This window comes from Lygodium microphyllum, chromosome 21, assembly GCF_053477565.2.
Source record: "Lygodium microphyllum isolate KBCC chromosome 21, Lygodium_microphyllum_v1.1.10, whole genome shotgun sequence".
Lineage (NCBI taxonomy): Eukaryota > Viridiplantae > Streptophyta > Polypodiopsida > Schizaeales > Lygodiaceae > Lygodium > Lygodium microphyllum.
In genome coordinates, this window is record NC_141155.1 from 27,241,448 (window position 1) to 27,252,905 (window position 11,458).

The 11,458-nt window shown below is 46.8% G+C and overlaps 1 protein-coding gene across 3 annotated transcripts in view; it reads right to left on the reverse strand.

Annotated features, from left to right (window-relative positions):
- The window catches only part of LOC148017841 (protein WHAT'S THIS FACTOR 1 homolog, chloroplastic-like), a 28,028-nt gene extending 16,801 nt beyond the window's left edge, over positions 1-11,227 (reverse strand). For 2 of the 3 annotated variants that reach the window (XM_087662184.1, XM_087662185.1), the window contains exon 1: positions 10,105-11,227. In XM_087662184.1, coding sequence (XP_087518310.1) covers positions 10,105-10,981 — 877 coding nt within the window. In that variant the 5' untranslated portion in view covers positions 10,982-11,227. The remainder of the gene's footprint in view (positions 1-10,104) is intronic. The other variant, XM_087662186.1, reaches the window with a different exon arrangement.
- Between the last annotated feature and the right edge of the window lie 231 nt (positions 11,228-11,458).

Below are 11,458 nucleotides of genomic sequence, written 5' to 3' on the forward strand. Positions count from 1 at the left end.
TGTTTCATATGAGCATGAAACTCGCATGAAACACAAGATTCCGAGCCACTGCAAAAGCACTCTAACTGTTAAAAAGATTAATCTATCCAACCTTACATATTCCACTGTTGTGGTGAAGGCTGCCTTGTACTTAGACTCACAAGACGATGTAACCACTGTAGGTCATCTCTTACTTGGCCATGAAATACATGACAGCCCAAAAAGAAAGTATTCACTAGTAGACTGCCTACTATCTGAATCACTAGCCCAATATAAATAAGTGCAAGTCTCCCCCCTTGGAAAATAATAAAGCATGTGACTGAGTACCTTGCAAATATCTGAAGATCCACTTAACAACTTGCTAATGTACTGTCCATGGGCAGTGCATAAACATGTTTAACTCAGATACTGTATATTATATGTCACGACGTGTTGCAAAGATAAATACGACAGCCAACAGCCTGGCTGTAAATTGCAACATCAAGCATCTCTTCACCATCATGCATGGACAACTTGAGTGCTGGCTCCATAGGAGTGCACATGGGCTTGCAATCTTACATATTAAACATAAACATATGCAAAATCTTATCCACATACTGCAATTACAACATGATGATGCCATACTAATTGTGGGTGAATTGAATAACCAAATAGTAGTGTAAACAACCCATATCTAATATGGCAAAAGTGTGTTTCAGTTCATCCTTGAAATCTGCAATTTGTGCTCTTTTGATCTGATAAGAAACATATCATCTACATATAGAATGACAACCAGCACATCCCCCCACAACCAGCACGTCTCCCCTTTCAATTTTAGTATAGAGAGTGGGTGCAATTGTACTATTTGTGAATCCAATGCTAGCCAAATAAGTATCAATCTTAGCATACCATGCACGAGGAGCTTGTTTTAAACCATAAAGAGCTTTATGCAATTTGCGAACCATGTGTTCTTTGCCTTTTACCACAAACCCTAGAGGTTGTAACACATAAACATCCTCGTGTAGGTCACCATTCAAAAATGCGGTCTTGATGTCCAACTAATGTACCTTCGATCAATAATTTGCAACCATTGCAATAACACACCTCGCTGTATTCACACGAGATGCAGAAGCTGTCAGCAGTCATGTTTGTCATGCCTTGTCATTTCCTGCCTGTGAGTCTCAGTCTGAGTCAGACAAGGACTTCTGGAGCTCTAATAAGTATGTCATGTGTTTTGATGGGGGAGGCTACTCATTCTAGAGTGGCTATCTAGGTGCATTTCTTTGGTTTGTCGGGTTCCAATGTGTTTTCCATGAGTAGTTTCTACATTTCCGAGGCTATCCACACCTCTTGGACATAGTCCTTGCCAGTCAAATTTTTTGGTGGCCACTTGGCATTTTCTAGGTATTTATTATGCCACGACCAGCATTAAATGCAAGTCGGCCAACATTTATGGCATTTCCAAATTTCAGTAGGCCAGCTTAGGGGTTTTGCAACTATTTATAGCCATTCCCCACTTGCCAGTCATTCATATATCATCATCATCTTCTTTGCTTCCTTCTACCAGGTGCACACTCCGACCCCGTCATCTTACTCCATCTCTAGTGCTGCCGTCATCATCAACTTGATCTGCTGCCCTCATTGACGCTATGGGCTGCATATAGGGACTCATCAGTCCATCATCATTGTATCAGCATTCTTCTTCAATCAGTGCAATATTCTTCCCTCATCTTCTGCTTCCTCTCTCTCTCTCTCCCTCTCTCTCTCTCTCTCTCTCTCTCTCTCTCTCTCTCTCTCTCTCTCATCTTCTGCTACTGTACCAGCCTCCAGCCAGACCTCCGGGCTCACACTACAGCAGGCTGAGGACCAGCGTACCCGACGCCACACGAGGATCCGTGGGTTTCGGACCCCACAGCCACACCGACAGGAGATCCGGAGGATTCTTGATCTACATCGACAGCAGACTGAGATCCAACGACACTCGACACATTGGATCTCAGATCTCCAATTTGCTCTTTCTCCACCGCCGATGTACCACATCCTGCATCCAGGAGGGATCACTTGCTATTAGCGACTTCGACGACTGCTACTACATCCCAGGATAGTATATCTCCCTGCATCTGTTACATATACACATCGCACCACTTTATCACAGCCGACAGTTGTTCCCCTATCACAGCCGACATTTGTTCCCCTTTTGTAGCCATTATCTGGAGTACCAAAGCTACATACGCACACACATACACGACACTTATCACATTCACAGCACCATATTTTCAGTTTCCAGTTTTTAGCTTTTCATTCAGCACTTTTATTTTGGATAGCTGGACCTCATCAGTTGTATCATAGTTTGTCTCATAGGCCAGTTTTGGTCTTTAGAAGACGTTAATATAACTTTCTTTCTTTCTTTCTCTCTTCATGTTTCTCTTCCGTTGTGCACTCTCACAGGGGAGAAAATGTCTCCTCATAATCAATGCACTATTTTTGTGCATATTTCTTGGCTACCAAATGTGCTTTGTGTCAGAGTGCAGCGATGTGGAAGCGTGGGACCAAGACTGAGAGAGAGAGAGTGAACACAGAGAGAGAGAGAGAGAGAGAGAGAGTGGAAGATGAAGATCTGCTGTATAAGGTATGCTGTATACAAAGATATGCAGATATGTACACGGGCGCAGTGCGTGTGACTGCGTGTCTCCACCTTGATGATGCAACCTGCTGTCCACCTCGAAGTACGCTGCAATCTGCCCAATCTCCTGCTGGAATCTGCAATCGCAAGTGAGAAACAGTGTGCTGGCTGCCGGCTATAAATAGCATGAGAAAATGCGATAAAATATGACAGGTCGGCTGCCGACTGGTACAGATCTGGCCGTGCACCAGACTGCCACGTGGCACTGCTGACATGGCTGCTGACGTGGCACTGGTCTGCTCTGACAGACCCTGACGGATCCGTCAACGGATCTATCAACCTGCTCCCCACACTGTAAACCGCTCGGGTAGTTGTCCGGCTGGAAAACACACTGTATACTGCTGTACAAACCCTAATTGTGCAGAAACCCTAACTGTGCCTGCCCAGGGGATGGCAATCTTTGTCCAGGGGATGACAATCTCTAACACCCCCTCTCAGAGCCTGGACGGGGCATAAGGCTGAGGGATCTGGCATGTCTCCGAAGTAGAGCCTGGGGACGCGCCTTCGTAAACAAATCTGCAAGATTGTCCTCCGTCTTGCAGTACTCCACATCTATGGTCTCATCCAGAAGCTTCTCCCTGATGAAGTGGTACTGGATCTCTATGTGCTTCGTCCGGGCATGGAAAACAGGATTCCGCGCCAAGGCAATGCAATTCTCATTGTCACATCGCAGAAAAGTCGCACGAGTCTAGGGGCAGCCAAGCTCCTCCAACAATCTCCGAAGCCACACAACCTCACATGTGGTGGAAGACGTGGCCTGATACTCCACCTCAGTAAAGAAAGGGCTACCGTGGGCTGCTTCTTGCTACTCCATGAGATAACACCTACACCCAAGGTAAAACAGTAGCCTGTAGTAGACCGCCTATGGTCCACATCGCCAGCCCAATCCGAGTCACTCCAACTTGCAAGTACGAGATCTGAACCACCTGTGCCTGCTAGATAATAAATCCCTAAGTCACAGGTCCCCCTCAAATACCGAAGTATCCTCTGGGCAGCCTGCCAATGCACCTTCTGAGGTTCACTCATGAACCTCGCCAAGAGACCTACAGCAAAACAAAGATCAACACGAGTGTTGAGGAGCCAAATCAATGATCCAATCAACTGATGGTAGCGGGAAGTATCCGCCAAGGGAGAATCTGAATGGGAAGTGGCCTTCCAATTCGGATCCATAGGAGTAGAAATGGTCCGACAATCCTCCATCGCAAAAGAAACCAAGAGCTCCTGTACATATCTCTGCTGAGAGATGAAAATCCCCCTCTAAGACTGATAAATCTCATGGCCCAAGAAGAAGTGGAGTAGACCCAAGTCCGTCATCTCGAACGTCTGATGTAAAGCTGCCTTCATCTCTTTGACCTTCTATGCATGATCACCTGTGACAATCAAATCGTCAACATACAACACAAAAAGCACACAACTAGCCTCGGAAGTGTGTACATAAAGCTACAGATCGGCCTTGGAGCGCCGATATCCCAACTGTGACTGAAGGAACGAGTCAATCTTCTCGTTCCATGCACGCGGAGCCTACTTTAGGCCATACAAGGCCTTCTTTAACCTGTAGACTTGCCCATCTGAAGATCCAAAGCCAGGAGGCTGCTCTACATAGATCTCCTCCTTCAAATCACCATTGAGAAAGGCCGACTTCACATCCAACTGGTAGACAGGCCATCTCCTATGGCCAGCCAATGCAAGAACAGCTCGAATAGTCGCCATACGAGTAGTGGGGGCAAAAGTATCATGACAGTCAATCCCTGGGCGCTGTGCAAAACCTTTAGCAACAAGGCGAGCCTTGTGCTTGTCCAAAGAACCATCGCTAAGGTACTTGGTCTTGAAGACCCATTTGTTACCAATCACTTTCTTATGAGAGGGGCAAGGCACGAGATACCAAGTGCCATTCCTCTCAATAGCCTCCAACTCGGCTTCCATAGCTTTCTTCCATGGTGCGAACTGTAAAGCCTCCTTTACGGACGTGGGCTCTCGATCCTGCATAACACGGGTCATCAAACAATAGTTAGAGCAAACAAGCTCCGTAGAATGTGCCTGGTGCCTCCATGACTGCCGCGGACCATCTTGAAGTCCCCACTCCTCAGGGGCCCCCTCGATCCCTGAATCTCGAAGTGTGTCACAGGCCCAACGAGGAGGAGGCCGGATCTCTCCTTGCTCCCCATCAGCTGAAGACTCTGGGATATCCACCGGTGGTAGCTCCTCAGGGGTGACCGGTGGAAGAGTAGACTCTGTATCTGAAACAGAATCAGAATCAGAAGGCGTTGGCTCCAAAGGAACTGTCTCTGGAGCCCAACTCTCCCCTGGATCTCCAAGAATGGGATGCTCCTCACCCGCTGCTATGGCCGGAACCTCCATGAACCACACATCTCGACTGGTGTACACATCTCGCTTCACGGGATCATATAAGCGATAGCCTTGGGACTGAGAGCTGTAGCCAACGAACACCTGTCTTCGGGAAGCCGCTTCAAATTTATCACGATGAGTCTTGGGAATGTGAACATAGGCATCACACCCAAAAGCTCTAAAATAAGAAACATCGGGCTTAGTCCCAAAGTAAGCCTCAAAAGGTGTCATCCCATCAACGGCCGAAGTGGGGGATCGGTTGAGGATGTGGACTGCAGTAGCCATAGCCTCGGCCCACAGAAACTGAGGTATTTGGCGGGGCTCCATCATGGTGCGCGCCTTCTCAATCACACTGCGGTTCTTCCGTTCAAGAATGCCATTTTCTTGAGAAGTGTTGGTGTTAGCAAACTCCTGGTGAATGCCTCTGTCTGCACAAAAACGAGCAAACTCATGAGAAACAAATTCACCACCCTTGTCGGAGCGCAAGGTCTTCAATCGCCGGCCCGATCGGTTCTCCTCAAAGAGAAGCCAATCCTTGAAGTGGGAGAAAGCCTCCAACTTCAACGCCAAGAAGTAGGCCCAAGTCATCCTGCTGTAGTCATCTACGATCAACATGAAGTACGAGCTTCCTTTCAAGGACTCGTTCCTCATAGAGCCACAAAGATCCGTAGATACAAGCTCCATCGGTGAAGTAGACCGCCGTGAAGCGTTGTTGGGAATCACATCCTATGCTGCTTCCCACGAATGCAGGAGACGCATGGCTGCTGGCTCACCACTATGTCCGGCAACCCTCGAACAAGCTGTCCACGTGACGCCCTCCGAAGATAATCATAGTTTAGGTGACCAAACCGAGCATGCCATAGCTCGGGACTGTGTCTGAGAGGTAAGAAGAAAAGTAGTGAGAACCGTAGAAGACGTCAATTTGTAGATGCCGTTCTCCTCATATCCTGATGAGAGAACCTTCCTTGATCCAAGATCAAGGACTCGTACCGAATCACTGTCAAACTCCACCAAAAGTCCAAGGGAACAAATCTTATGAACCGAAAGTAGATGATATCCTAAACCTGGCACATGCAACACCTCTGAGGTATGGGTACCACCACGTCCATCTGGAATAAGCTGCATCTCACCCCGTCCTGCAATAGACACCGAAGAGCTATCTCCGATGAGAATCTGCCCACGCAAAGGTCGCAACTGGGCAACACCAACTAATGAAGGAGTCATGTGCCGAGAGGCACCACTGTCTACGATCCACTCTCGAGCCTATGGAGCTGTCATCACAGCATCAGAAGCCTTCGGTATAGAGTCCTTAACGACTACTAAATGAAGAAACGCAGTTAATGAGGGTGCAGCCACTGCTCCAAAATCCTTCGAGTCCTTCTTCTTGGTGTCCTTCTTGTCTTTGTCAGGGCAATCCTTCTTCCAATGGCCGGTCTTACCACAAATATGGCATGTTGATTCTTTTTCCTTGCCTTCTTTGGCTTGTTGTCCTCCTTCTTCTTCTTTTGGTCCTTCCCCTTCTTCTGAGAGGCTTGACCTGTCAATGCTTCCGACTTGGAAGCATATTGTCCCTTCAGTTGTTCCTCTTGGTCCAAGACCATAGGAACCAACTCTTCCCACCGAAGAGTAGACTCACGTCCCGAACCAATAAGGGCGGAGTAAAAAGCACCGAATCATGACGGCAATTGGGACAAGAGTGTGGTCGCCATGTCTTCAGAGAAAATCGGCTTTCCCGCATTCTGAATCTGCATCCGAAGCTGTCTAAGCTTGTTGATGTGCTCCCGCAACGAAGAAGACTTGTTCACGAACAAGGTCCGTATCTGCACCTCTAAAGAAACCCTCTTCATAAGGGTCATCTGGTTATACATTTGGTCAAGCTCCAGCCATATCTCCCGAGCCACCGTCAAGTGCTCGATGTGGGCTATCACGGCTGTAGTATAAGACAGAAAAAGAAAAGAACGAATCCGGGCATTCAGTTTGTCCCAGTGAGACTGAGCCTTGGCCAACTCCGCACAAGCATCGGAAGAGAGTTTGGACTCATCTCTCGCCGAGGGCCGGTCGATCTCCTCCTGTACAAGCTCCGCCAAATCGTAAGACTCAAGGACGGCCAACATCATCACGCGCCAAATGCGGTAATTGTCGCCATCGAGCTTTTGATCTGAGGAAAGAGCCGGTAAGACAGGCACCTTCCGATCCATGATCGTCTGGAACTCCAAGTCAATCTCTGTAGACATCTTCACCTGCAATGCCTGCACAAACGCAAAAGCAGCTCCCTCTGACTGTGAAAACGCAACTTACTAGGGCTCTTTCTTCCGCGTCCCGAACCTTCTTCAACCGCCGAAGGCGATGAAAAAGTAAAACCTGCACTTGAAAGCTGAAAACATAACCTTCCTCCTCTTCAAACAACAGCAAACAGCAGTAAATTTACCAACTGGACTCCTCTCGAGCGCCCACGCTCGCTTCAGCCTTGTTCCGATGCGCAGCCCTCTCGCTCGCCCTTGAACGCTGGAAACGCAGCCTTGTGTCACGATGGAATCTCCTCTTCAGGCAGGTTCTTCACTCAATCAGTCCTTCTTCACTGCTCTGATACCATGTCAGAGTGCAGCAATGCGGAAGCGTGGGACCAAGACTGAGAGAGAGAGTGAACACAGAGAGAAGAGAGAGAGAGTGGAAGATGAAGATCTGCTGTATAAGGTATGCTGTATACAAAGATATGCAGATATGTACACAGGCACAGTGCGTGTGACTGCGTGTCTCCACCTCGATGATGCAACCTGCTGTCCACCTCGAAGTATGCTGCAATCTGCCCGATCTCCTACTGGAATCTGCAATCGCAAGTGAGAAATAGTGTGCTGGCTGCCAACTATAAATAGCCTGAGAAAATGCGATAAAATATGACAGGTACAGATCTGGCCAACCTGCACCAGACTGCCACGTGGCAGCTGACGTGGCACTGGTCTGCTCCGTCAGACCCTGACGGATCCGTCAACCTGCTCCGCACATTGTAAACCTCTTGGGTGGCTGTTCGGCTGGAAAACACACTGTATACTGCTGTACAAACCCTAACTGTGCAAAAACCCTAACTGTGCCTGTCCAAGGGATGACAATCTCTAACACTTTGTACCTATCTATAATACCATCAACCTTGCACTATAGTTTATAGACCCATTTGGTTATAATGGCTTTCTTGCCATGGGGCAACTCAACAAGATCCCATGTATGATTGGTGGCAATAGGATCCAATTCTTCTTGCATGGCCTACATCCAATGTACATTCTATTGGGCTTCTTCAAAGAAGTAGGCTCATCATCATCTGACAATGAGTTCATAAATGCATTATTCATCACATGAATGATATACTGCCAAAAAATCAACCAAATAAGTCCCCCCCACATGATATGCTACATGTCTAGCAGCCCTTCTAGTGTGCTAAGGCAAGGGACCATCCATTCTACTCTCTTGGAGAATCTGTAACAACCATCTTGGAGAGGCAAAGCATCATCAAATCCCTGCTGTTTGGGAGTATGTGGTGCAGTAATAGCATGCTATAATAAATCTGTCCAGCCATTTTCAGCATGGTCAAACACAGAAAGAGGTAGGAGGCGTTCAAATACATCACCCAACTCATAGCTGGCTGGCATTTTGAACTAATCATGCGAAAAGGCTGCATTTTCAGCAAAGATCACATCCCTATTGACAAACACTGTCTTGGTGCGTGGATCATACAAGCGATAGCCTTTGCTTTCCAAACTATAGCCAATAAAAATGCATTTTATGGCCTTGTCATTGAGCTTGCCATGAAGCTCCTTCAGTACATGCGCATAAGCTATGAATGCAAACACTCCAAAGTAATCAACCTTTCGTTGCCAATGATCCAGAGGCTCAGAGCAGAAGTCGAAGCAGAGGCAGTCAATGATGTTGCAGAAAATATGATGCAGCAATCAAGTCAAAACAGAGGAAGTCAATGATCTTGAGTAAATGATGCCATAGGGACTGTGATGAGTAGATGCAGGCAGTCACGTGTAGTCGAACAGCAGTGTAACAGTCAAACACTAGGCCAAACTACACTGACACAAGCTACAACAATGACAAAACTGTTATCTGCAAACCTGAAAACCCTTGTAGACTGGTGTGCACAACTAAAATCTCCATTCTGGCAGCAGCTCACTCAGTGTGAAACCCCCCCCCCCCCCCCCGGAACCCCCTGCTGGGCATGCAGTCCTACCTCACTCACATGCACAGAGGAAATATGATGCAGTAATCAAGTCAAAACAAAGAAAGTCAATTATCTTGCAGTACATATGATGAAGTCAATGATGCTGTAGGAAATGTGATGCAGCAGCAGTAATTGTTGTCGCAGGAGATGCAGGCAGTCATATGTAGTCAAATAGCAGTGCAACAGTCAAACAGTAGGCCAAACTACACTGACACAAGCTACAACAATGACAAAAATGTTATCTGCAGACCTGAAAACCCTTGTAGACTGGTGTGCACAACAAAATCTCCATTCTGGCAGCAGCTCACTCAGAGGGAACACCCCCCCGGGTGGGCCCACAGTCCTACCTCACTCACATGCACATGATTTATTTTGTTAACCCATAATTCTTCACACACTTGAGTTTTTTGTAAGAGCAACAACTGTTTTGTTATTGAGGTGTATGTGCATGTGCATATGCATGTGCCTGTGAATGAATACATTACACAAGATATGAGTATGATACAATGCAGATATAAAAAAATAGCTGATGTATGGCTTGATAAATAAGGTTCTACAAGTCAAAAACTCCATTTTTCTCTGCCTAGTCCAGGCATTTGCTTTGATTTAGGAGGTTGCATTAGTTTCTCATACTTTTCATTTAACTCCAATTGAGGAGGTTTTTCAATGAGATGTGCCACCTTTTTGGGATCATCTAATGCCCTGTATGCTTCTTTTAAAAACACGGCATGTCTATTTGCTTTTTGTGTGCAGTAAAAAATCCCATAGTGCTTGTGAACAAAGTACAGTAACCTGCAGGGAAGGTGATATTGCTTCCGGAACAAATCTATAACTTCTAAAGTACTAAGCTTTTCAAGTGTAAGACTCAAAAATTCATGAAGAACTGCTACAGCTCGCTTACCGTAAGCCGGAGACATGCAATCAGTCCCTGCACAATTCTCATAGGGAGAAATAAAATCAAGGGTTTGCCAGCTTTCCATGGCCTTTTTACCTTTGGGCCCCAGCCTGTGACCCTTGGCAAAACAAAGCGGGAAACCTAATGGAAGCGGCCTTCGGTCTCTGTCCAGCAATGGATTATTTGCATGGTTCAACTCTCTAGTAGTATAAGCCAGAGAAGTATCCCAATTGGTAAGCTGCAAATACGTGTCATCATCAATTTCCACAACCTTGAAACAGTCAGGATACTCATACACAATCCTTGTCCTGAAATCATGTGGCAGCCCTAGTTCACGTTCAAGCAGACACACGTGATCGACAGGCAGCCGCCAATCCGAAGCCATCATCAAGAGCTTGGTCACTTTCTCTACCAACATGGATTCATAGCATCCGTTGAGATTAGATTCTTCTTGCACAAGAGCTCGAGCCTCATCTGTAAATTCCACAAGGGGGCTTTTCCATCCTGCTTTCTCAGTAAGCTTGAAGGCAGAAGGATACCTTGCCAGCAAGGTCAAAGCCTTGGAGTGGACCATCAGTCCTGCATCATCAAGCTGTCTGGCAAGTTCATAAGCCGGCATGGTGCATTCTGGCTGCCTTGCCAGGGCATTCTTCAAGAGCAGGAACCTTCGCAGGGGCTTCTCCTTGTGGAGGAGGTTGTCGAAGCTGCGCACCTGGTTCTTTCTCTTCAGCTTCTCGTACGCCATGAGCTTCCTGCTGGTGCTCTTCCCTGGCGGCAGGCCCTTGAAGCTCCTGATGTGTAGCATCCTGGACGCACAGAAGGTTCCATTGGCACAGGCAAATCTGCGAAGGGCAAGTCTAGATTGCTCGATTAACACGATCATGGTTGCTCAAGGGACCCTAAAAATTTGCACCAGCATCCATCTCCATAGCCATAGCCTCTCTTTGTTCAGTATTTCTCTAACTGAAATCATCCATATTCATGAACATCCACCCATCAATTTGGACCAGCATCCATCTCCATGGCCATAGCCTCTCTTCGTTCAGGATTTCTCTGACTGAAACCATCCATAATCACCAACATCCATGCTCCTTTGTGTTCAGTATTTTTACTCCAGCACCAGAGCTTAAAGGCCCTTTTCTTGTTTTTTTCTTTTTCATAATATTGAGTATGTATTGTAAAAACTAGGTGGTTAATGAGAATTGATAATGGGCGGATAGGCATGTGGGCTTGATATTTGCTTAGGTCCTTGCCACGCCTAGGCAAATCACTTAACTAAGGCATGATTCAGGGTTTAGGGTAGATGCTGCCACATGGAAGTCAATGCTCGTTTGACTTACAGTCTATCATCAGCTTACAG